Source organism: Python bivittatus, unplaced genomic scaffold (assembly GCF_059951505.1).
Source record: "Python bivittatus isolate LINGU-HERP-01145 unplaced genomic scaffold, Pbiv_v1 ctg000560_np1212, whole genome shotgun sequence".
NCBI lineage: Eukaryota > Metazoa > Chordata > Lepidosauria > Squamata > Pythonidae > Python > Python bivittatus.
Genome location: NW_028277083.1, coordinates 6002192 through 6029519, shown reverse-complemented (window position 1 = coordinate 6029519; position 27328 = coordinate 6002192). Strand labels below are relative to the sequence as shown.

The 27328-nt window shown below is 41.3% G+C and overlaps 1 protein-coding gene across 2 annotated transcripts in view; it reads right to left on the bottom strand.

Moving 5' to 3' along the window:
- The window catches only part of BAIAP2L1 (BAR/IMD domain containing adaptor protein 2 like 1), a 49879-nt gene extending 30240 nt beyond the window's left edge, over positions 1–19639 (bottom strand). For both annotated transcript variants that reach the window (XM_015887553.3, XM_007425160.4), the window contains exons 1-3: positions 19389–19639; positions 6784–6859; positions 1110–1196 (exon numbers count right to left, since the gene is read on the bottom strand). In XM_015887553.3, the coding sequence (XP_015743039.1) occupies positions 1110–1196; positions 6784–6859; positions 19389–19439 (214 nt within the window). In that variant the 5' untranslated portion in view covers positions 19440–19639. The remainder of the gene's footprint in view (positions 1–1109; positions 1197–6783; positions 6860–19388) is intronic.
- Positions 19640–27328: the final 7689 nt, after the last annotated feature.

Genomic DNA, 27328 nt, shown 5'->3' with positions numbered 1-27328 from the left:
AGCCCTGGACAACATACTGAGGATCCTGGGCTATTCAGTTACCACTTCCTAAAGTGGGCGGCAAAACAAAGGAGGTCCTTGTCGTGATTTATCTGTCTGCCATTTTGCCACTCCCTTGTGCCAAACCCTGAAGGGCATACAACGATGGCTTTGAGAAGGAAAAGAAAAGGAAGTGGTTTGGGTTTGCAGAGGGTCCCCAAGGAGCAGGCTTCCGCTCCGTCTGAAACGAAACGTATACATCCCCACGTTCGCTGAGAATGAAGAGGTCGGGAAAGCTTCTAGGCTGTCCTTCAACCTTGCATTCTTTTGCAAGTCCAAACGCTACTGCGGATTTCGAAGAAGCAGTTTGCTCCATTGTTTGGAGTTTTGTTTTTATTTATATTTATATTTATTTATATTTCAAATTTCACCGCAGCCCATCTCACTCAAAGAGTGCTGCTGGGCAGCTTACAATAAAAATAAGGATAAAAACCAATTAAAATACAATAAAAACAGTGTTCACAAATCAATAATATATTCCAAGGAATTGATGGTATGTAATAGGTTGTCGATTTATGGGAGCGTCTTCAGGATGTATTCTCCTTTTATACAGAATGTTGTTCCCCAACATTTTCATTTATTGATTTGATTTGATTTGATTTGTTTAGCTGCCCCACTCACACAAGTGACTCCGGGCAACTAACAGCAATTTAAAAAAACATCAACCCAGAACAGCACAATACAAGTAAAAAACAAACATATAAAACTATGTTAAAAAACCACAAAATATATTCTGCAGGCGAGTTTAGAGAAACATTCGTGGCATTCAGCATAACCATGGAATGGGCTCTATGTCAACAGAAGCGGTGCAAGGTATTTTAAATGGCCGCATTGGCAAGATACAGCTAATATATGTTTTTTGTCTACTGATCTTTACAAAAGAAAAGAAAATCAGGGAAGTCCCTGAAGCTTAAATATTGCCCTAAGACGAAGATAAATAGAAAAATGCTCATCAATGCAACCGCTTGCACCCTATCACTCTTTTAGTCAAGCTTTAAAATGGCAAGAACCACGGCAATGGTTCCGTGCCAAGAATCCTGCAGTGTAGATAATCTATTTGGTGTACTTACCCAATTCTTTAGACACAGGTGATGCAACAGCAATATCACCTATTTTTGCAATACCATCATAGTAAGCTCTTCCAGCAAGGACCATACCTGGAGGAAGAGATTAAAAAAACAACAACTGATGTTAGTTGTACTTGAAAGTAACCTATTGAACCATCAACTATATATCTTGTAGATGAGTCACCCTTCCCCAGGTAGGGATAGAGTGTTAATCACAGTAGGACATCTATGCATTGAAGTTGCCTTCTAAGTCACATTCCACACAGCCTATAACAGTGTTTTCCAAACTTGGCAACTTTAAGATGCGTGGATTTCAACTCCCAGAATCCCCCAGCCAGCATGGTTGGCTTAAAGTTCTTAAAGTTGCCAAGTTTTGGGCATCTTACAAAGTTGCCAAGTTTGAAAACCACTGGCCTACCACAGAGTCGGTTAAGAGTTAAAGATTGATAAGGAGTATCCAGAGTTTTTCCCTGCACAAATATATTAAAATCATATGGCCTGGTGAGAGCAGCTGGTAGCAGCCACAAGTCAGACTGGAGTGTCTGCCAGAAAGTTTCTAAGGAAAAGCTAAATCCTTCCTTGAAATCCAGCAACAGGGGATTTAACCTTTTGGCTCTGTACTTGAACTGTAATGATAAACAGAAGAGAGTTCTAACACATTTAGTACAGTATGTGGTCAACAACGGTGGTCGGTAGCAATGAACAGCTTACAGCTTCTCCTTCTCTGATGCCCACAGGAAGGGGCAATAGCAGAAGACGTAGGAGAAGTTCTTTTATTTATTATGTGCTTAAAACTAAGCTTAGCACAGATCTAGAATAGATCAGCAATTGATACCATAACATATTACAATTAATTTAAGGTTTTGTGTGTGTGTGTGTGTGTGTATAATTTAATTTGCAAAGATTGCAATATAATAAGGGGCCTTCACAACATATAATAATATTAACGTTGATATATTCAGAGAAGAGGTAAGAAATTGTTCATTTTAAAGCAACTTCATTGGGGTCCATGAGCAAAAAAGAAAACTTTTTCCTGCTTTTGAAAACTTAAAACTGATCTGACATCAAGCATAGCCTGAGGGGAGTCTATATTCCAAAGAACTGGAGCAGGTGGAAACAAGCTTTTAACCGCTGTTCTAATATGTGACCTGGGCTTGAAAATTAGGGCGCAGGTATACAAAGCACCAGCACGTCTTTCAGATAACCCAGTGTGCCCATTTGCAGAGGAACGAAGTGCCAACACCATCAATTGGCACTGGCAAGAAGCAAAACAGGCATTGTGCCATCATGCCTCGCAAGGGCAAAGGTGTATGGGTGGAATTTGTATCGTGACATCACAGCATGCCATCATTATGATGAAATCTTCCCTGTGAACACACATGCCTCTGGCTGATGATACCAAACAATGTACTTCATGTAACTGCTACTCTTGAAGAGATGACCTAGCATCAACAGGCACCCGGCATTACAAGTAGTCGCCCACTTATGACCACAATTGGGACCAGAACTTCCGTTGCTAAGCCATGCGGTCATTAAGTGAGTTGCGCCTGATTTTATGACCTTTTTTGCCATGATCGTTAAGTGAATCATGCGGTTGTTAAGCAAATCCAGCTTCCCCCATTGACTTTGCTTGTTGGAAGCCCTCTGGGAAGGTCGCAAATGGTGATCATATGATCCTGGGATGTTGTAACCGTCTAAGTACATGCCAGTTGCCAAGGACCCAAATTTTGATCACATGACCACAGGGACACTGCAACAGTCATAAATACAAGGACCGGTCATAAGTCATTTTTCCAGCGCTGTTGTAACTTTGAATGGTCATTAAACGAATGGTCATAAGTTGAGGACTACCTGTAGTGTATTTTAGCCAGAGTTAAATGGTGGTTATTCAGCCCCTTAAATGGCTTCCCTTTTAAATAATTTGAAATCAAGGCTTCAAGCTAGTTAAGATAGAACGAGCTTAAGCTGGTTTACATTTCTAGCATTTCCTTTACCTTTGTTCTTCAATCTATTGAACAAATCTATTTGACATTATAATATTTGCTAAGCAACTGGTATTTTTAAAACATTTACAAGAAACAGCTCCCACAGAGTAGGAAGTATATAATTTTCCTATTCAGCAAGAATGGAGATTTTAATCTTTCTGGAGGAAGGGCACAGTTCTGCTTCACATCAAAGCCATATCAGTTCAACTTCTTAATTCAACAAGAGTATCACTGGGCTTGGTTGTTCCCAGTTCATTACTTCCATATTATGTCTGCATTTATATTTATTTATTAGAGTCATATCCTACCTTGTTTGTTCAGGAGCTCAAGGTGGCATGGAGAGTGCTGCTTCCTATTTCTCCCTGCCATCAACAACCCTGGGAGGTAGGCTGGGCTCAGGGAGAGTACTAATCCAAAGTCACCCAGGGAACTTCCATGGCTGCAGGGGTGACAAACTGGGTCTCCCTGCTCCTAATTGAGGACCTTAATCACTATACCACACTGGCTGTCTAAAAATAACTGATACGCTATCATTCATTCATTCATTCATTCATTCATTCATTCATTCATTCATATAAATAAATAAATAAATAAATAAATAAATAATTTGATGAGAGCCAGTTTGGTGTAGTGGTGAAGGCATCAGGTTAGAAACTGGGAGTCTGTGACTTCTAGTCCCACCTTAGGCACAAAGACAGCTGGGTGATCTTGGACCCGTCCCTCTCTCAGCCCTAGGAAGGAGAAGAAGGCAGGGGCCCACCACTTCTAAAATCTTATCAAGAAAACTGCAGGGATGAGTCCATGTAGATTACCAGGAGTCAAGTATGATTTAAAGACCATATCAGAGTCAGTCTGATCTAGTGGTGAGGGTGCTGGACCAGGAGCAGGGAGACTGTGAGTTCTAGTCCTAAACCTTAGGCATGAAGCTATCTGGGTGACCTTGGACCAGTCCCTCTCTCAGCCCTAGGAAGGAGGCAATGGCAAACCACTTCCGAAAAACTTTGCCAAGAAAACTGCAGGGGCTTGTTCAGGCAGTCACCAAGAGTCAACAATGACTCAAAGGCACCAATTAAAAAAAAAAAAGATAAAATAATAATTTAAATAACAATGCCTGGCCTGCCAAATGGGTCACAAAAGCAGAATTCAAACCAGACAATGGTCAACTATCAAAAAGTGTTTAAAGTGAAGTAGAAATTTAAAGCGCTTGAAAAGATTTGCATTTGTAATCACTTAAAGAGAGGGCAAGATTCTGCAAACAGCCTTACAAGGAGTGTAGGCACCAACTCAAAAACATTTTACAAGACAAAGCTAATCTCTGAAAAAGCTCATGAGTTGGAAGGGGCACAAAATATATGAATCTGTTTAACACAATACATTTCACTGAAAAAGTGCAATAAGTGGATCCTATCCTGGAATAAAATGCAGGGTTACAAAATAGCCACCTGATAGTTTGTAAAAATACTTTAGAATACGGGAATACATTTGAGAGAAAAGATCCTTGTGCTGTCCTTAAATGAAATCCCAATCATTTAATTTACTTTCAATTTAAATTTATTTACCCCCAACATAACAGTAAGAATGCAGGTCAACACTGGCTCACAGCTGTAAGCACATCATGCACACTAAAACAAATGTCTGCTTTGTACTTGACGTGCTCAACCCTGCAATATTAAAATCTCCCCCTCAAATTGCCCTGCAACATGTTAGTAAGAGCAGGAAGGTTTTAAAGTTTTTTGCGCTTTCCTGTGTGTACAAAATCCACATAGCACGCAAAGATTCATTTAAGGAAAAAAAAAATCACGTTGTACGAAGTAGCAGTCATTTCTGAAATGCTGTTGGAAAGGCGCAGACACCGTACTTCACATGAAATCAGAAATTCACTCTAGCTACAATGCAATTAATTAATACCTTCTTCAGACTACAGCGGACTCCTTACCAAATAGCTAACGCGTACAAATAATTTATTTGTGTAAGATCTTTAAATGTCCTGTATTATATTTAAATAATGCAATTTGCAGGGCTTTTAAAAAAACAACAACACAATTTTAAACTAATGGGATATAAATGGAGATTTCTAAGACAAACTGGGTTCTTTCATCTGTCACCATCATGTTTTAAATTTGCTAGTTTCCAAAAAAGCTGTTTGAGTGGAAAAATATGTCCCACAGGCTTACTGGAGGACAGCCACAAGTATTACTTCTGACAAGTTCCCTTTAAAGTCCTGAATTGCACCATGAGGAGGAAAAAGTACTCTAGAACTACGCGTGTCCCAAACAAGACTGTCTTCTGATATGGTGCCAAACTGGGCTAATTCCAAAGATAGTGACCAAGAGGGATTCTCCCCTTTTCTTCTCCCTTCTGCAGCCCCGCGTGTATCACATGAATTTCAAATGAGAACCCACCAACACGCTAAAGGAGAACCTGGAACCTATTTCACTGCTGGATCTAACTCTTGGTCTTCCTAAGTGAAGCAGAAACAAGCTTCAAAACAAGTCAAAACAGCAAAGGTCCAGTGAAATTCTCTAATAGGAGCAGGTCACATTGGATCAGTAGGGTAGCTGTTAGACCTTCTGAAACATCTTCTAAACACGGCTGGCTGTTCTGATTTTGGGGAGCGGGGGGCGGTTCTTGCTTGCTTTCCTTTATTTTAAGCTACTATGGACGACTTTGGATCTCTGACAATAAATAAACAAAATTCCAATAAGATCAGCAATGACTCTTCTTGCGGTCAGCGTGTTATTCCTTGGAACGGGGGTTATCCAGCTGTGCGGCCCATAAAATATGTTAAGCTGCTGATGCGTCAAGACATTCCCACAGTACAGAAAGCCCCAAAAAAAGCGTTCGCCAAGATTTCATCCCTGGTCACCTGGAAGCTTTCCTCATGTGACCAGCTGAATTTGTTTTTTTGTTTTTTGTTTTTATAAGGCTCGTAAAACTGCATGGCATAACTCTAGCGGAGCATGATAGACCAGACGTTACAGTAGAGCAAATATTTATGGCTGGAGGACAGCACCCATAAGGACTGCTGAGGTCTAGCTCCTTCACTCCCCTTTTATCTCAAAATATAACCATTCATGTTCCTCATGTGGATAAATACTCTGAAGTATCTACCAAAAATTACTGACTTCTACAGTTATTTATGACCATACAACATCTTTGTGGGAAATAAGAACTTACAGAAACTAGATCAGGGTTTCTCAACTTCAGCAATTTATGTGTGAACTTCAACTCCCAGAATCCCCCATGCTGGCTGGGGAATTCTGGGAGTTGAAGTCCACACATCTTAAAGTTGCTGAGGTTGAGAGACACTGAACTAAATCTTTCTCCTTAGTGTATAGATCCATGGCCAAAAACTAATTCAATCTGATTCCTTCAGTTCTTTCTTCCCAAGACAGCCTCAGGGAGCATGTCCAAATCACTTGATCAAGAGAATGCCCTGGATTACAAATTCAGATGGGAAAGGATTCTGGAAAAAAAAAATCAGGTTGTTCTGAGAAAAGAGGGAGAAGTTAGATAAATGTTTAAAAATAACCCAGATGTTCAGCTTGGTTCCTAGGATAAATATAAGTAGTTTGTTAATAACTTTTGGGGAATACTTAACTGTAAGGCAGTTATTAGATTTTCAAACTGTACCATTAAAATATTAGGTATATAAAACAGACAGACACATTAAAAATGTAATGGAGACTTACCATTAACAGCTTTTTCATAGTTTTTCCCCAGGTTTATTAAATTCCTCAGCCCCGGATTGAATTGCTCCATAACATTCTGATGGCCGACAAGAAAACGAAAGACAGAGTTAAAGTCCTTCCTTAAATTAACAGAGAATTCTAGCTATAAATATCCCTGTCATTTAACTTTTAAAAACGTATGTAGACTTTGACCCAAAGGCCTTCAAGGTTGCTTAAAATGGTTTCAGAATCAGAAAAAGATTGTTCACATCCTGACATTTATGTATTTATAAAGTTTGTTGTCTGTTTTTCATTGTACAATAACCCCAAAATGGGATATCAAGCCATATAAGATTGCATTAGTTTAAACCAGGGCTTCTCAACCTTGGCAACTTTAAGATGTGTGAACTTCAACTCCCAGAATTCTGGGAGAATATGCTGGCTGGGGAATTCTGGAAGTTGAAGTCCACACGTCCTAAAGTTGCCAGGGTTGAGAAACCCTGGTTTAAATCCTTCAAATAAGACAGAAAGAATAAATACAGAACAGAATGAGGCAAGGACATAAAATGCAGCACCACAGAGTGAACCAAAAGCCCAGATAAACAAGCCAGTTTTCAAGCACACACTTCCATGTATCTTTGAAGGATGTTTCAGCCTTAGATCTGTGCAAGATTCACTAATTCAGTAAACCTTTCCTTTTTTGTAAGCCCAAGTGAGATTGTCATTCTCCAAACATTTTTCCTAGAAATACTAAGCATAATGTTCTGTAATGTTAGATAGATATTGACAGTTAATGACTTTATGTCCCAGAATTCAGGGAGCTGAAATCCACACATCTTAAAGTTGCCAAGGTTGAGAAATGCTGGTTTAGAAGAACAAGTCTGTTGTCTTTAACCACTAGTTACTAGACAAATAACATACCTATAAGCTAAACGAAACAGGACTCTGCTATAATGTTTATAATTCTATATCTGGGCAAAGATTAATAAAACAGAACCTGCTTCTATTTTCTACAAATATGCTTCTAATAATATTGCCATGAAATTTATTAAATGTAATAAGTGTTCCTTTAAAAAAAAGTTTAATTTTCCGTCAATTGTCAATGTTGTCATACAAAAATTCAAAGCAAAACTGCTTTCTTTTCAATAAAATCTGTTGGATAATTGGAGAATAGCCCCTCTGCCTTGACACTTTTCGTCTACTGCAAAATCAATGGCGCTGAGTGTAAAGTGCCAAGCGTCTAGTACGGGTTGCTTGGCGCATACATTATACTAACTTGTAACTCGTAGACTAACTTCATTTTGACTTAGTATGGTGTGCAAACTTGGTCTGCAAGTTCTTTTTTCAGTCCCCAAGCATCATAATCTACATTTAATTCTGGACAAGGGAGCTGGTTTCAACTGTGTCAGAGACACCAGGTTGGGTGCAGTAGCAACATTTGGTTGGGTCCAGTTCATTCTGGTCTGGTGTAACACATGCCTTGAATTCTGATCATGATGGGATGAAGATGCCCACAGAGATAACATTTCTCCCTTTGCAGGTATCCAGCGTGAACTCATCCCGTTTTGAGCCTAGTAGAATAACCAGCATTCAGCTCATGCCAAGTCTGATCCATCAAAGCCTTGATCCCCTCTGAACAACTGACATCACCCTGCCGTTTGGTAAATGATCCGCCTTACTGAGTTTCAGGGCCTCTTCAAGAAACCTAACTCTAGACAGGACAAATAACTTTTCAGTCAATGGGTTTGCGTTACTGGAGGATGGTTATGGCATTTTAGTTTGCTTTCAGAACATAATATTGTGTGCGTTTGAAATTACTGAATAAATGGCTCTCATAACATTAGGTAGAAACTGCAAATAATGTTTATTTCTCTCTTGATCCCTACGTTCTCTGGCCAGCTGCTGTTATGATGAAAAGAGCGAAACGACTCCAACGGAAACTTTTTCCTCATTTTTATATATGGGAACTTATGAACACTGATGCACACACCCTCCTGGATGGATACATATTTTAGCTGTAAACCGCTAGAGCAGGGTTTCTCAACCTTAGCAACTTTAAGATAGGTGGACTTCAACCCCCAGGATTCCCCAGCCAGCCATGCTGGCTGGGGAATTCTGGAAGATGAAGTCCACCCGTCTTAAAGTTGCCAAGGTTGAGAAACACTGTGCTAGAGTGTAAATTCTGCTTATTTCACCCACTTGTTATTTTATGGCTGGATTTAATATGTTTAATTCATTTTCATTTGAGGAAAATGAAGCTTAATATGAACCAAATATGCTCTTAATATCTTTTTAACAGATCAGCGTTAGCTAAGCTGCTAAATTTTAATTTATTCCCTGGCACGTTATCAGTCTGAGAAAGTCAGTCAGATTTCTCTACTACCTTTCTGCAGAAAAGAATCAAAAGAGACATTGTCTATAACATGCTCTATATTCTTCAGCTCACCGTGCAGATCAACAAATGTCCCGAAGATTCAAATATTTCTGCTGTTCCTCCTTGTTGATGTCTTTAGCCAGCATAGCACCACAATGCTATTGCAGCACCTTGTTGGCTGTTTGGACAAGCCGGGACAAATCTGAATGATGAAATTCTGTGATTCCCCGTTTGGAAACCAACGAATATTTTCCCCTTACGGAAGAATTTAGGAGGAAGTTTTATCTCCGTGATTAAAGGAGATCAAAAGTGTTTCAGTCACCCCAAACAGTCTCTCTCTTCTATCAGATTAGTATCTCATCCCAAAGATCCTAAGAATTTGGTGGGCTATTTGGATCGCAAGTATAATAAGGTGCTATGAATAATAGCAGAATAGTAGACTTTTCTACTATGAATGAAATTGCTTGAATGATCAGTGCAAGAGGGAGAAGATTATTCTCAATTTAAATGCTTTCCACTAATAATCCCCGTGCGACGGGCACATGATTGCTGAACAATAGACCAGTGCGTATAAATGAAAATACACTGCTTCTCATTTCCATGAATCCAGTCCGTGGTCTTCCCATGACCTATTCTAAAATAGTTTGCCCCAAGTATTGGCTGTGGTTAAGACTTTCTGTCTTTCTCTGAGGCAACAATCTCAGGTTTAAGAACAATTATAAACAGAGTTAATGGTGACTATGGAGGGGGATGATATTTCCTGAAGCTGGTTTCTCAACTTGCTCACATAGTCGGCAAGAAGCCAGACAGAGCTCAACGCAAGTGTAACTAAAATGCTTTCCAACAGGAGGAATTTGCAAGAGACTTCAGATTAACTTTTTAACAGCCTATTTCAGAATATATATTTCCTGATTTTTTTTAAGTCAAAATTAAAACTTGCGATGCATCCTTTCAAAATAAAGAACTATTATATTATTTGAAACATAATTCCTTACACTGGAAAAAAAAAACCCCATGGAAATAACAACACAGAGATATCTGTGACCTGCTATGTTTTTAAAAGATAATCAACAGCTTGAAAATGAAACAGTTTACGTAAATTAAGACAGTAAACCAAGGTTGGGAAAGAAACCAGAGACATAAACATAAACTGGGTTAACAAAACAGATTTAACGTAGCTTTCCCTATTTGATTCCCTCCAGCTCCAGATAGGATAGGACTGCCAGTTCCTAGAATTTAGAGCAACAAACCTGAACTAGCAAATCCTGATAATTTTAGGAAATATAGTTCCAAAGTGGGGGACAACCATTTAATATCCTGATTCCCATTAAAATAGCAGGCCTGAAAGGAGCTGGGGGTTTGCATCCACTCTACTTTCTCCTTGTGTGGCCATAAAGCTGATCTTGAAGTAGTCGCTCCTGTGCAGCGGGCATTAAAAGTGCAACAGGGTGAAGGTATGCGCGTAAACCCTTCCCTGTTGCACTCTACTCTCAGACCCATGGGGCGAAACATCTGAGCAAGCCCCTACCCCGTTTTAACTGTTGCACATGCACACCTGCACAGATCTCTTCTCTTAGCCTATCTTATTTCTCAGAATTATGTTGAGTTTTGTTGGGTAAACACAGATCGTGGCTCCGTCTGAGCTCAGTGAAGGAAAACCGGGACAAACCCTCAATAAATGCTCTGCGTAAACAACTGCTCGAAGGTGCAAAATAACCTTCTGAACAGTCTTGAAGACCTTGCACTCAGTACAAGTGGCCAGTCTTGTGCAGAACCCACCCTAACAGAAATAAACTCTGTGCCTTCATTTTTGCTTTGAAAGTGAAAAGCAATCGTAGTGGTAGCAATTTCATTTTTCATGCACCCTCACGTACCCAATAATAAAATACGACATTGGGAAATTAACGCAATAGCTTATATTTCAGGTCACAATTAAAATACGGAGCTTCAGCAAGATGAATGGCCCATAAGACTGAAACCAATAAACGGAAGCTGCTGTATTTCTAAACAACAAGAACAACAATTTGGGCAACCAATTTGCTGCAAAGTATTAGCCTCAAGTATTACATTTACTTATAACAATATGTTTGGTCTTAACACAGAGGCATTCTTCTGTTGCTGAGCAGAGTTTTTAGATAGCAAGGAAGTTTGGGAAATACCAATGCAGTTTATAGATTAAAGAGTTCTCCTGCGGTATCAAGTGTTAGATAGGCGTTTGCTTTTCAGACAAAAGTTATTACAGGAGTACTTCTCTGAAAACTTCAGCTTTGTTCTTCAAGACATGACACACACCCTGGAAAAACAGTTGCTAGCAACGTACTGACAGTGATGGCACGAGGTCCTTGTAGACGGAGGTTGCTATTTTTAAATTCAGATTTGAAACCTCACAACAGCACCTTAACTCAATGGACTAATTCAGTGTTTCTCAATCTCAGCAATTTTAAGATGGGTGGACTTCAGCTCCCAGAATTCCCCAGCCAGCATGGCTGGCTGGGGAATTCTGGGAGTTGAAGTCCACCCATCTTAAAATTGCTGAGATTGAGAAACACTGGACTAATTCATTAAAAAAAAAAAAAAAAACACCCTTGCAGCAATGCAGTAGTTCACGCTCACAGACACACATTTTAAAAGGGCCCCTGCAGATAGGGGTGCAGTTAATAATAATCATAATAATGTTAATAATGCTGAATTAAATTAAGCCCCCGCTGGTCTAATGACACTGTGTCCTGAAGATCATCATCACCCTGACCCAGCATTTTCCTGCTCCAGCCTTGACTCTTCTTGAGATGGGGAAAACCTGTTCAAGCAGCAAATGCTGCTGCTGAAATAGCAGCATAGCATTTTTTTTTCCTCTTGTGGTGACGGGAGGGGGTGCCTGCTTCACCCCACTTCTCTGCCCTGTGGATTTGCCATGACAAGTTGAGAACGTGGCTAATAAGGAGGCCCCAGCGCAAACAAGCAGAGAGAGGAGGCATTCCATTACGGTGACCTCAGAAACACTGGCAAACTTAATCTCTCTCTCTCTCTGTCTTTTTTTTCCAACAAAGAGAAGTGATATTTTAATGCAAAACATGGGGGGTAGGACGAAACATGCGTTACTGACCAGCAACAGATTGGCTGATCTCTCTCTATATTCAGCTACTGGTACCAAAGGACAAATCTTGACTATCTGTTCCCTGCAAACTCTGCAGATCTGTACACAGGTAAGCAAGCTCTTTGCCACAGCATCCTATCATCCAAATAGATGTTGAAGCCTGTTCAGTCCTCGCTGTCTTTTAATTGTGGGATGAGGAGGGTAGCGTGATGGAAAGCCATCTGAATGGGGCCCATGGCCACAATGGCTGCTTTTGGGCCATTCTTGTACCAACTGCCTCAACCAAAACCAGTAAGATCATCATAAATAATAACAGGCCCCAATAATTTTCAGGAAACTTAATGCAGTGTTTTTCAAATTCTCCTCTGAAGGGATTTCATTTGTGAAAAAGCATGTGTGAGGAATGTTGTGCAACAGGAATAAATATATTCAGATGAGGATCCAATAAATAGGACTCATGTTAAGTAAACTGGCACTCAACCCTGTATGGAGGAGGAGTCACGAAGTGGAGAGCAAACACCGATTACTTCCTTTTAGAGCTTTCTGTATCACTGGGACTTGAGGGGATTTTGTTATGACTACTGATCTTGGAATCCATATGGCTTATGGTGATCAGTGCACTTCCCAAGGAGAGTAACCCATCCTTCTGCCCTTGTAGAGAATAAAGAAGATGACCTTCACAGAGACATGCAAGCTCCATTGCAAGGTGATAAGGGGATAACCATTTTTAAAGTTCAGAATGTCCAGATAATTATTCAAAAGTGGCTCAAGCAGAAACCTCCTTAATTCACTGGAGCAGTGTTTCTCAACCTTGAGAACTTTAAGAGGGGTGGACTTCAACCCATTGCTGGCTGGGGAATTCTGGGAGTTGAAGTCCACCCCTCTTAAAGTTTTCAAGGTTGAGAAACACTGCACTGGAGTAGAAGGAGGAGGAGGTACAACAAAGGTACAAAAGTAGTTTTAGCTTTCCTGTGGAGTTGATTTTTTGGCCTGCTTCACCTAGTGGGACTGACAGCCTTACCAAGTCTTTCTGACTGACCCATAATCATCTCCTATTTCCCAAGTCCACCTCCTCTTATCAGAGAGTCTAGAAAATAAAAGTAACTTTTCCCTGGCACAATTTTAACTTTCTGGCACAAAGTTCTTAAACAAAATTACTGTATGCTGTGTGAATATATCTGCCTTAGCTTTATCTTACCTGGTTAAGTAAGTTGGGTTAACGCAAACAATCATTCCATGATTTGCTAATTCCATAATCCTGTCAAACTGAATATTGCTGTTTGGATTTTTCTAATGAACAAATATGTCAACCATTCTATAATAATAGCCTGTCAATAAATGTTACAAGAAGGGGAGTTTGCAGAGATTGAGTTGCTCAAGCACTTCAAATGTAAGTTCTGTTGACCTTGAGCAATGGAATTTGGGTAACACAATCAAACCACAGCAGCCTTTTTTTATATTACAGGATGGAAACAGTGAGGGAAGGACAACAGAGCATTCTTAAAGAATGCAATATAGAACAACAGAATAGATGGTTTTATTTCTGTTGGGGCAACCTCATCATTGGGATAGATAAAAGATTAGCCAGCTCATGTGGAGGCCAAATGTCACTTCAGGGCCATAAGTGAAGGTCTGTGAGATGCAGCTTCAAAGGGCAAATCCTATATAACCCAACTACTGCTGACAGATTTAGCAGAACCCTTGCTAAATCTATACAAATAAAATGCTGAAATTGGTTATGTTTTCAAGTGCTCTGCACCTCCACCCAAACCCCAAACAATGTCACATGCATATTCTAGAGATCCTGACATTTGACAGGTCTATAAAGTAAATGCTATGAGAACCAGCAAAGTTCCACTTGACATTTTGCATCGTATCCTAGTTTTGCTTGCATGATTAGTAGAGTTTGACTGAATACTGGTTTCTGTCAACAGAGCAGGGAAATGTAAATCCAGAAATAAACTCAGGTTTGCTATACTCTTAAGAAGTATTGATTGAGCAAGTTGACATAAGCAGAAGAGGTTATTCAAAGGTGAATAAGAAAAATACTTTGTTTTTCTGGAGTAGACAAGAATTTTCAACTTAAGCCATCATTCAGAATCATTGAAAAAGCTAGAAAACTCAGCATGGTGCAGAAATGACTTATAAAAACAAATTATGCAAAATCTAATATTGGAATAAGAGATATGACCCATATAAGGCAATTGCTTCTGCTTCAGGAAAATGGCAAGGCACCGCAGTAGTAATTGTTTTGTGTAAATTATCCATTTGTAGTTTATTCTGCCATGTTTTAATCGGAGCATATGAGCACACAAGTACATATATCATGGCATATATCAGATATTTTTCAATATTATTCAAGTCTTCTAAGGTGAGAAGGTAGAGTTTCATCTTGGCAAAAAAATAATAATGCAAGAGACCTCACTACTAATGTAAACACAAGCACATATCTATACTAAACCAGCACTTGAATTAGCAACTTCTTGAGTGGCAGCATTTTGAAAACACATGATGGGTGGTGCACCTTTCCCAACCAATCATCCACTTTAGAATGGTGTAATGTGTAGCTAATCCCTTTCTCATGCTAAAGAGGATCTCAATAATGTTCAATGAGCATAGAACAGAATTCTTTAAATGTTCTTTAGACAAAGGAAGTGCAGGAACAGCCACTAACTAGGAAAAGAGTTGCTGGGAGCCGGGCAACAAGGTAAGTTTATATTATGGTTGGTTGCACAGTCAGCCAGATGTTTAGACTGGATTTGGCATTTTTATCCACCTATTGAATCCTTCCCAAGGACCTGGGATAGCTGATTATTACTGTTGTTGAAGAAAATCAGCCAAGTGTGCTGGAACGTTGGATGCAACATCAATATTGCATCTAACATCGCATGTCTGTAGGTTCCAGCTGTCAAGTCAACATAGTTCTACAACTTCTGGGGGTTCAGGGGGAGGGGCAGGGGAGAGAGGACTTTGACTGCTTTTCTTGGCCCAGGTCAAGGTCTCTCAATTTGCCACATTCGGACTGTGCAACATGCCCGTGACATCATAAGGAGCCCTTTGGGTTTGGACATTAGCAAAGTGCTGACAAAATTATTCAAACAGGTAACTGACCATCATTTAGACCATTTAATACGTCCATTCGCTGATGGGAGGGACAGCCCAGATTCCGGGTTCCTGAAACTGTACGTGGCTTCTGCCCTTTATTGCCTATGAATATGTACCTCCTTATCTTGCCAAAGCAAATTAACTTAATCGTTATCTTAAGAGCCGTGCCCAGCGACTTACTGTAATACATAGACCCTTTATCTTGTTGTGAGCAGCAGGGATGAATCAAGTCTTGATCACATGTCTCAAGGCAATCGGGAACCTGTTTGTATACAGCAGTGTTTCTCAACCTCAGCCACTTTAAGATGTGCTGGCTGGGGGAATTCTGGGAATTGAAGCCCACACATCTTAAAGTGGCCGAGGTTGAGAAACACTGGTATACAGGGTTGCCTTTAATAGAGGGCTACCATACAGTGTCTGGCCTGCTGAAGGCCGAGCACCACTAGATGGCAGCAGAGGGGGCTCTTTCTGTATCCCTCTGCTGCCATCCAGTGGCTATCTGGATTTCTGTAGCCCCAGATACGGTAGCCCTACTCCAGCCCCTTCTTTGCGGGGCCCAGAGTGTCCTTTAACCACTGTTGCTGAAAACCACTGTAGTGCAAGACCCACAACAGATGTAATGTGCTTTTTATTAAAAAGGCAACACTGTCAATCGAAGGAAAATCCTGTTTCACCCACTTTGCCTCATGATCCCATCCACTGTGTCTCTTGGCCTCACAAACTCATCATATGCAGTCCCTGGCCTTCAAAAGGTTGCCCATCCCCGCCTGAAGGTACATGTTTGCTTAATCATGGTATACCAAATAAACCAAATCTGGGGAGATTTGTAATGCAATGCTAAGCCATTAAACCACAGTTTCTAAATCACAGGGGCTGGATTTACATAACCGGCTAAGCCAAAACCAAGCGACACACATTGTGGGTTAGTGCAATGGGAGAACCTCAGAGCCTTTTCACAGAGTTGGGTTGTAAATGCTGAGCCTTTGGCTATTCTGTGTCCTTGGCGTCCTCTCTACCTACATGATAACAATTAAAAGTTGGAAGGTGTCCCATCCACAGAACCATTCAGGAAGATCTTTCCTTGGGCTCAGCCCATTTTCTCTAAGCCCTTTGACAGTCTATTCCCCCAAACTTCCTTTTGTAGAACAAGCACATTCCTTGTCTGAGTAGTACCACCACTCAACTTAGAGAGCTGCTCAGAAACACTTGCGCCTGTGAGTGCTCTTCCCACGCTATCAAAGTCCTTCTGGTTTTTGGCCCCATGCCTAAGAAACACCTCTTATTAGATAATACACCAACGCTAGAGATTTCTATGCAAAGCATATGGATTACAAATGCTTACTCTCTTTGTGTTGAGAAGATTGATGACAGACACTTTCCCTCTTCCTTTCATCAGATCAACCCCTACTTTAGAAGACTCTCCATCCCAGGTGAGACATTTTAGTTAATACTAAGAGTTGGATTTTTTTTTTTTTTGCCTTTTCATATAGAGTACTTTAGAGAGCACATTGTCTCTTATACAGGCTGGAGACCCGGAACTCACAAGGCAACACACTCTTTGTTAAGGAGGACTACCACAGCCACATCTCATCTAATGCTCGCTATAAAAATGGATTAGCACCACTTCCCTTTCTGAACAAACAAAGTCTCCCTTGAGTCATGGAGACTTCAAGGAAACGTCCATATTGTTTTCTTATGCTCATAACTCCAACCAATTATATTGATGAGATTCAACCTCCATTATCTGGCCAACCAACCTGTCTTAATCCAGAATAATTTCCACCCTTCGATTCAAGTCATTCCCATAAACTAGAATTTTCCTTTTAAATCCCACTAATGCATGTCAAAGCCATCTTTTTTTCCCAGCTTGATGGTGGGGTTGCATGATTAGAAGAGAAATGGTTTTCAAAGCCACAGGTGCCTTTCCCTGACCCCACCCATAGTGAGAACTTCACACATATCTTCTGCCAGAGAAACACACCCTCTGGGTGAGTCAGCCTTTTTAAAGGTAGCCAACAAGCACATGGAAAGGGGCTGACTCACAAGTTACAGGAGGGGCTATATCCGGATACTTTTCAAGCAGAAAGCTTAAGGTTTAAAATCTGGCAGAAGAGACCCTAGGGATGGGAGAGAATTAGAAATGAGATTGAAAAGCATTGAGACCCAGCAGGCTAGACAGAATGGGCTATGTCACCGAAGGCAATGTTTGGTCTGGGGTACGAGCTCCTGGTTTAGGTCAACGGCCAAACCCTGTTTTTTGGCAAAGAAGGGCCATGTTTTCAGGCAAGGATGGTTTGCACAGAGAAGGTTCTTAGTTCCAAGCTCTAGTTCAAAATGAGCAGTCACAAGCAACACTCAAAAATGGCTTTTGACCCTGGAGAACCACTACTGGTCAAGGTGATGATATCTGAACGTAGACCAGGAATCTGTTTTTTTATGTTCACGTGTGCATTTGTACCTAATGGGATGTGAACAGGACACTCACACTGGTAAATAGAAACAACCTCAAAGATCATCCAGGCCAACCTCTTCTTGCGTGAAATCGGCAAAGACAGTGAAATGATCTCTCTTCCGATCCTTCAAGTACGCTTGCTGATCCCTGATAAGTGTCCTCAACAGCTACAGAGAACGACACAGAAGCAGCAGGATCTTTGCCCATGCAAGATGGGGAGATGTGTGTGTTCATAAATAATAAAGCAGGCCTGGAAGACTGTTTGCATTTTTCCTTGTGTCATCCAAGTTCCTTCTTCTGACCCTGAAACCTATCATTATAAAAGCACACTCCTCTTGCCTTAGCTCAGAAATAAACCCTATTATGGTCACTGAGGGCTTACTCCCAGGTAAATGGAAGACAACTTGCAGCCCATGTGGATAAAAAGATAGAAATAAGAGAAGGTCCAGGTCTCTCCAGCTATTTAGTTTAGTTCACTGAATAAACTTGGATTTTTTTTCTCTCTCAGCTGGTGAGTTTCCAGATGTGCTTGATTATAGATCCTTTCAACTCCAATCAGCACAGCTCAGGTGCGTAGGAGTACAACTCCCAGATTCCCATCAACCTCAGCCTGCACCAGCCTCCAAACGCAGGTCCTTCTCGGTCTGAGAGAACTACAGTTCCCATCATCTCCAGCTAGAAAATGATAGGAACTGTAGTCTGCTCTGTGTCTAGTTGGGGAAGTTGCTCTAACTTTTCACTTCTAAAAGTGTAGGGAGGGGAAAGAAATCACACACCAAAGAAACACACAAACACACCTATAGCACCATGAGCTTTTTGACCAGCACAATCTGTGAGTGGCTATAAAAGCAAACGGCTGTCAATGCACAGCAATAAGCGATTCATAAGAAACAGGATCAGCAGATCCAAAAAGAGAGCAGGAAATAAAAATATCATCATCGAACCCTCTTCCAACAACATTAAACAATAAAAAAGCAGTATATCCTCGCTCCCCCCCCCACAGCACCAGACCAAAGTAGCCAACGAAAAGAGCAATAAAGCAATAACAGTAAATTCAAACAACCACGGACCTTTTTAAAAGTCACATTAAAAAAAATTCTATCTGTGGCTGCTTTCATCTGATTTTTCTGTTTTTTTTTTTTAAAGCCATTTCTTGAATTGCTCCTTTTTCCAAAAAAAAAAAAAAAAAAAGTCTAGCCCTGGCTGCTTTAAAAAGGAGCAATTCAAGACATGACTTAAAAAAACAAAAAAGAAAACGCACATGAAAGCAGCCACGGATAGAACTTTTTTTTTTTTAAAAGTAGCAATGCAAGAAGCGACTTTTAAAAAAAAGAAAACGGAAAATGACATGAAAACAGCCGCGGATAGAAAGGTTTCAAAAAGGAGCGAGTCAAGAAGTGATTTAAAGAAAAAAATCCCACCAAAGCAGCCCCGGACAGAACTTCTGGTTTGCAACCGCCCAGCAGCGCAGGAAAAAGCCAATAAAAGAGCGAATCATAAGAGTTTTCTTTGAGTTGGAAAGTCACTTTTTCCCCTGGAGGGAGAACGCCCCAACTTGGGGGGCTTGGGGGCGGGGGCTCCCTCCTGCCGCCCCCCCTCACCTTGTAGGTGCTCTCGGTCAGCTTGTTCACCTCCTCCGGACCCCGAGACATGACGGCGGCCGCCGGGAGGAGGAGAAGCGGGCGGACGGGCTCCCCTCCGGGCGTGAGGCGGCTCCGCTCCTCCTGGGGCCCCCCGCGGCGGTGGGGCGACGTGGCTCGCGCGGCGGCGCGACTACCCTCCCGCCTCGGCCGGCGCCCTCCGCGCCAACTGTCAAACTTGCGGAACCGGCCGCCTCAGCGGAGGGAGCGCGCGCGGCCCCTCCCAGCCCCGGCGGGGTGGGCGGAGCCGGGCGAGGCCGCTCGCAGAGGGAGGGGCGGCGCGCAGGGAAGAGCCCGGCCGCCGGGCCGCCCTGAGGGAAAGGGTGGGCGCCGCCGCAACCGCCGCCTTTTCCTCGTCCTCGCCCCCCCCGCCGCGGAGGTCAAGCGCCCCCCTCCCCACTGGTGGAGTAAGCCGGGTCACGGCGAGTTGGGACGCGGAAGGGAGGCCACCAGGAGATGCCCGCCCTGGCTGCCTGACCTTTTCGAGAGGGACCAAACTCCAGGAGAGGTGCTGCCCCCTAGCTGAGTTTTACTGCCAAGACACTTTAGGAAGCAATCGGGTGGGACGGAGATATAGGGGTGTGTGTGAGTTCAGCCCTGAGGGGGACTATGGACAATGCCCGAGGAAAAGGGCTAAGAAGCCCCCCTCTCCAGCCTTATGAATAAAGGCCCCCCCCTTTCCTGTTCCTTTTGGACTTTCCCTCATTTGTAATTTGGGGTTTTAATTGCATTAATAAACTATTGTGTGGTGTGAGGACCTCCGCGGGTCCCCCAAGACCCCCTCAGGGCTTTGCAAAATCGAAATTATTTGCCAGCCTCGGTTGAAAAAGAATACAATATTAAAATACCATTCAACAATCGTGAGGCAGCGAATGCTTCAATGTTAATTTTCAGTACGGTAAATACTGATAAATATAACCCATAGAAACAAAAGCTCTTTTGGTGTCCCCCATAATTTTTAAAAGGGTGAAGGGATCCTGAGAGAAAAAAGTTTAAGAAACACTGCTTTAAACCATGGCTTGTTTTATCCATGCCTTATTGCATGTAGCACAATTCCCCAGGTTTGCACAATACACTGAGAATAAGCTTGTTTACAAAACTTGGTCCTTAGACTTGGCCAAAACCATAATCCATAGAACCATAATCCTGTGCCAGATCTCCCAGCTGTAGGTCCCCTGGATCTCAATAAATAATATTCAGATAGCTTGGCCATGACGTAGTCCTGCGCCTTGAGATGCAGACTTCACACCCAGGATAGGCTTAACAATGGTTTGATTAATCCTAGCTTATTCAAGATCTTGTGGCTTACCAGCTGCACTTGCATGTAAAGAAGGGGACAGGGCTTTGGTTGCATAGTTGGGCCCACCATCTTGACTTTTTTGCATTTTTACACCCCTGAATGGCAGGGGGCAAGTCAGAACCAAGCCAAGCAAGCATGGTATGAAAAAGGCCATTGGGGCTGGAGATGGTGTAGAGCTGAATTGCTTGAAAGTACTGTATTACCTTTAATGGGCATATAAACCTGAAATCTGGGCAGAAAGAGGAATGCTGCTTGTGACGCTTGTAAGCTGGGTTGAGACAAGGTAAGTACAAATTCCAGAGGGCTTCCTGTGTTAGCTTTTCACAGAAACCACCTGAAACGCAAACAGATTTATGGCAGCAGTAGCTCTCGGGTGCTGAAGCCTGTTTTTCAGGCTGCAAACAGCTGAACCCTATTTGTTGCAACTGCAGAATCCCTGAAGTCAGTGGCTGAGTTCTCACAACGCACTTACCCATGCATAATGTAACCTCGGTTTGATGTGCATTGCTTCAACTGTAAATTGAGCTGGATGGATACAACAAGCCAGACTATGATGTAGTTAGGTCGTTTGTGGTTACATTTGCCATATAGCAAAATAATCCCTTGAATTATTTTTCCGCTTATGACATCCTCGTAGGTGGCAAACTATGTTTTTTTTCATGGTAGTTTATTGCATAAACCCCAATTGGCTGGATGCACCCTTTGTGCTAATGCAAAAAAGGGTAAGCAAATTTGTGGCCCTTCGGGGATTCTCCAAATGCCCTCACCTATTGGCCCTGCTGGTTGTGGTGGCTGGGCACTGTAGTCCGGTGACATCTGGAGGGCAAGCAGTTCCTTACCTGAACTTAGCATATCCTATGAACTTGTTTTAGTGTGATGGGCCAACCCAATCTCAGGGGCTAGATTCATACATTGCACTAAGGTGGTTTGTTGAGTTTTGGCTTAACATGTTGCAGGAACCCAGAGTGTATAGCTTACAGCAATGTTAATGCTGGCTGGGGAATTCTGGGAGTTGAAGTCCATGCATCTTAAAGTTGCTGAGATTGAGAAACACTGGCTTAGTGTGTTGGATAAAGACAACCAATCAGGCATTATTAAATAAATTACAGTTAGACAAACCATGACTTGGTGCAACGTGTGAATTCAGCCGTGGGACTGTTTTACCCACATGCTGGAAGATTTTAAAGCGCAGCCAAGTGGTTACCTGACTGTATTTGAGATAATTTTAGGAGCTGAAATTGTCTTTTTGCAAAAGCAGATGTGGAATCTTGGGGATTGCCCAGACTCGTTGTGTGGTGGGTTGCCAGAAGAACAACAACAACAGAGTGATTTGTGCTGCTGCGGGGGAATTTATGCTGCTCTTGACTTGGAAAGTTAGCTTCGAAGCTGCAAAGGGCTGGCTGTTTTCTTCACTCCTGTGTGTGTGTGGCTGTGTGTGCTCGTGGAGGACTTGCCATTGATCTCCGAGCGAGTCATGCGTGTGAGCGGGCTGCTCCAGAGAGACATTCCGTCTCCCCGTGTTTTTCAGAAGAGAAACCGTGCATTCAGGGGTGAGCAACTTGTACAGTCCTGAGCAGTCGAGTGTTAGTTCGACATTGTGAACCAAGTGTGTGTGAAGGACAATGCAAGCTGCAACCACAGAGGAGCCAACAGACTGAACTATCAGTCAAGGAATCCACAATTAGACTCTCACCTCTGCCATGGATTCACTAAGGCAGACTTCCCCAACCTGGTGCAGATAAGTCCTACAAGATGCAGTTCTGAGAATTCCCATTTTTGAAAAAAATAACAAAAAGCCTTATCATTTTTTAAATATCCTGAGATGTGTCTGTATGTGGGAGGAAGCTATGGCTCAGTCCTAAACTACCACATTTGAACCACTGTCCCCTCTTTGCCCCTAAGAAAGAGGGAGAGAGGGTGTGCTGTCAAAACTCACGTGGGGCTGTGCTTCCTACTGTGCCTGCAAGCGCCAAGGGTTGTTACCATGCCACAGAGTTTGACAATCTCTGGGATAAATACATTGCAATTTAATAACATCATTTGTTATTTTAGCGGGTTGTGATATGCAGATTTAGAATGGCTGCCTTAGAGTAATGCACACATTTATCCCTTTTTTCGTGATCGACTGAGTGGCAGAACATTAATCTTTTACTTAATCAGTGTTTTCTCATATTATCAAACTGGCATACTGCAAGCAAGCTGTAGTTAACAACAACCACACATGTAAACAGCAGAAGTAAAAAAATAATAAGAGTTGAATTGTGCTAGTGGAGGAATTGATCTATTTTTTCTCCTCCTACCTTCTAGTTGATCCTTAGTATTGTGCAAAGCCAGCCCTGTAGCTTAGTGCAACATAGGAACCCAGCCAGCTGTAATTGTAAATAAATGGTGGGTTAACACACAATGAAGTCAGTTAAGATGTGAAAACTGGAGAGCTGTTAATGCTGATTTTGAAGTTGCTAAATGTGGCTTCTCAATCATCTGATCTTCTACAGCCTTAATTCTCTTTGGTGCCTTTGCTCTGATCATCCAGGAAGTGACAGTTTCATCGTTTTCTCTATTCCGTTCCATTGTACAGGTAGTCCTTGTTTAGTAACCACAAATGGGACCGGCAACTCAGTCGTTAAGTGAAGTGGTCACTAAGTGCCACAGTGTTTACGATCTTCCATCAGCTTTCCTTTGCTTTACAGACATATGAAGGTCATAAATGCGAAGATTCGTCATAAAGTTACTTTTTCATCACTGTCGTAACTGTGAACAGTTGCTAAATGAGGACTATCTGTAAGCTACTCCTCCACCCTTGTTATAGGTTGAGAGAGAGATTCTGCTGGAGTTCCCTGTTTCTATTGTTGTTACTGGACACAGTTGCCTCATTCCCTTCACTTTCACACTCACTGTGGTGTGACTGTTCTTGTTATTTTAATGTTCCAGCTCACCAATTCTAGCTCAGGGTAGCTAAAACCTAGTATATAAAGCATATTTTCCAGTGTGGGTTGGGGAATATGGAAAGGGTTTGTGGGCTGTGGTAGTAGGGATATGACTTGGCCTTGCTAAAATAATAGGACTGTTTGGGGTTGGGAGGGATCTTCAAGACAATTTATTCAGAAATGAAGTTCTGTCTTCGCCTTTCCAAATGCTTGGTGTACCTGTTTCCCTGGTTGCTGTTGTGAGTCACAGGAGGCAGAACAACACAAGTGGACTTAAGACTCTTTCATGGATCTCAAGAAGGAGGTAAATATCAGGTTTCAGGAATTGTAAAACTAAATTGTTTCAGTAGATGCAAAATTGTTTTATAACTTGCCTTCAGGGTTCTGTGCTGATATGAGCCTTGCACTGATTACACCCAGAAGTGATACGATGGGTACATAAACACAAGCTTTAGTGCTTGTAGACCAAGGCCAACAGAGTTGATAAATAAACAAATCAAAGCATTAGTTGTAGGCATAGGCAAAAGGAAGGATTATATATTTTAATATATTTTCCCCATATCTTTCTTCCTTTAAAGAATTCTGATGTATGGTTCTCAGGTGATTTCCCATCCTGGCAGTTTATAAAGTGGTTCCTGTTGAGCAATTACACTGGTTCTGTATCATGTTCATTCAATCATCATATGGTTGATTGGCAATCATCAAACTTCTCTGTTTGAACCTTGGATGCTCCAGTGAAATCCTCTGATAGATTGAATATAATTTCCCTATATGACTTGTTCTTCTGAATTAGCTTGGTGAAATGTTTTATGTTGATTTCTCACGTGTTGGATTTTTTAAAAAAAATCTCAAATTCTTTCCATTCCATGTGAAAAAATGTAGATTTTTGGTATGTTCTTATATAAAAGAAAACCAAACTACTATTACCACTACCATCCCTCCTCCTCCTCCTCCTCCTCTTGCCAAATTCAGCTGAACAGAGTTTATTTCATTTGCCTTTTCTATGGCTGAAGGCTGTTGAGGGAAGAACAATTGAAACGCCACTCTTAATTCAGTGACACTGGGATGGGTGAAGAGACAAAGATTTAAACCCAAATTTTTAAAGAGGCCATTGGGTCTACCACAAATGCCAAAATCCTAATGTTTTTCCCATTCTCACTGAAATCTTTGAATTTGAATTTTTTTTAGAGAACTTGGTGAAATTCCCACTCTTGAATGATGCTGTGTACTAAAAGTTAATATAGAAGTATTCCTGCTGCTTTCCCACACTTAAACTACATTTCTATAATAAGGACCAGGCTATCGGAGTAAAAGAAAAAAATGCTTGCTAGAATGACTGCCAAATCCCTCTTAACTGATCTAGCTTAGGTGGTCCAGGTGGGACAGTAGAGAAACAGATGTAAATCTGTAAATCCCTTACAGCCTTGAAATTTTTACCTTTCATAGATTGGTTTCACATATTGCAATAAGGCATTGGGTACTTACCATTGGATGCGAGGGTGATCTGGCTGCAACATCTGCTACCCCGTTGATTGGCAGGGTTGATTTGTCTGATCTTGCTGGCTCTGCCGGTGTCCCCTTCTTCCCTCACCACTCCATGTGCAGCCCCTCCAAAACTGTGCACTTGGGAAGAGGATGACCATTCTAGATAGTAGTGTAGTGTACTGTTCTTCTCTCAAGGACGTGTGATTGTTGCTTGTCATCATTTTTTGAACGAGCCCCAATTAGTTGGGTTCGCACTACTCTGTGAGATATAATCATTGGTTTACAAATCACTGGATTCCCATGGTCCATGAAGCCAAAATGTTATGGCTTAGTGTGATGTGATGTGTAAACCCAATGAATAGGAAGATAAAAGTTTTAGCAGGACATCATACAGAAAGATGTGCTGTAGCATTTGAATCAAGAGAGATACCTCAAGTCATAAATCAGAATACAAGACCATGGGTTTGGTTTGCTGGGAAGTTAGTAAAGCTTAGGGGGTTGATATTATTTTGTCTTTTTTTTCCATTCTCAGCTGTTGCTTCTTTTTTGGATTGTAGGTTTCAATGGTTATTTATATTGTGGTTTTTAAAAAATTTTTAAAACTAGATTGGTGCCTGGAGTCCCTGGGGCAAGAAGGATGGACACACACATCCCATGCAGACAGACACAGATGCACACACATACACATACTCCCCTCTGCTTATAATGCTAAGCTATGCTTGTGTGATTTCCATGACACACTAAGCCAAAAACTAACAAACCTCATTGTTAGTTATTATGTACAAAGCAGATCACTAGGCAGAAAAAGCATTATTTTGATACTGGAGGAAAACAGTGTATTTCAGGATGAGGTGGCGGAACTGGATTAAATATCAGGGGGAAAAAAACAATTTGCCATCTTCAAACTAGTAGTTGTAGTGCAAACTCACTGATTTTATTGGGCTGTTCTAAAGGAGTTGTGTAGCTGAAGTTGAGGAAAATGTTTCACCAAAAGAACAGAAGGGGGAAGTAGAAGTAGCACAGCAAGAGAGTAAACTAATTTAATAGTTTCATACATAAATCCATTGTGCTAAGTAAAGAAACTTTTTTTAAAAAAAATCCATGACTGAGAAAATGCTGTACTAAAAATACAATTTCTTTCAAGTGGCTTTAGTTCAGAAACGAAAACACAGAGGAATGTTTACTCCCTTGTCTTGGAAACATTGCTGAAAGCACAGTAAGAATTTACTAAAACAATCTGCTGTCCTTTTAGAGTTTTATGGCCAGTGTTCATGTTTTGAAATACAGCCTGGACATGAGAAAAATCTATTTATTTTATGACTTTGGATGTGAGCACAGTTTTGATTATTAAACTAAACACAGGAAAATATTTTATGTAGAACGTTTGGGAATAATTTATATCATGTTTGTATACTTAAAATGCACCATTGAATAATAATTTATAGTTTTGCTCTGATTGTCTTTAAGAGTCTCTGGAGTAATAAAGTCTAATTTTTAAATATTTAAAATGTCTAAGTCCTTGCGGCACATAAAACAAATCTTTAATTCAAACTGCAAATGTGTCTGAAATTGCTGAATCAAGTGCTTGTGGTGTATCTGTTGGTGAAGTCAGCCAGCAATGGATCATTTGTAGGGCAGTAACTGAGAGCTGCTGCCTTACCTCCAACCAAATTTTCAGGGGCATAAGGAGGTGCATATCTCTATTCCTCAGACAGATGTGCTCAGTTGGGTTTAACCCTATCAATTCATATTTTTTACTATGAAAAACAAATCTTGAGTACAAAGTGCTGTTTGTGAAGTGGCCCTTAAGAACTTACTTCTGAGATACACCAAACCTGGTTCTCCAGAGACATTTTAATGTTACAGTGCTTACTGAGTGTTTAAACATGTGTAAGTATATTACACATAAACATTACAGCTGTTGAGGTCTTGTTCTTGCAAATAGAAGCAAAGATGGTAACTAGTACATTCCTTGGGTACATTCCTTCTGACAACAGGGAGCTACAGGCTGATCCTCCAGATAAAAACAGTTCTTTGTATTGAAAATTGGCATGTCCAGCAAAGGGTTGGCTATAGTCCTCCACCCTGACATCTAGTTCTGTGTCTTAAGTGTTTGTCTTTGTATGAATACTTTGTCATTCTTATGAACATCAGTAGCAGTATAGTCCAAATACAAGTTTGCCACTTTA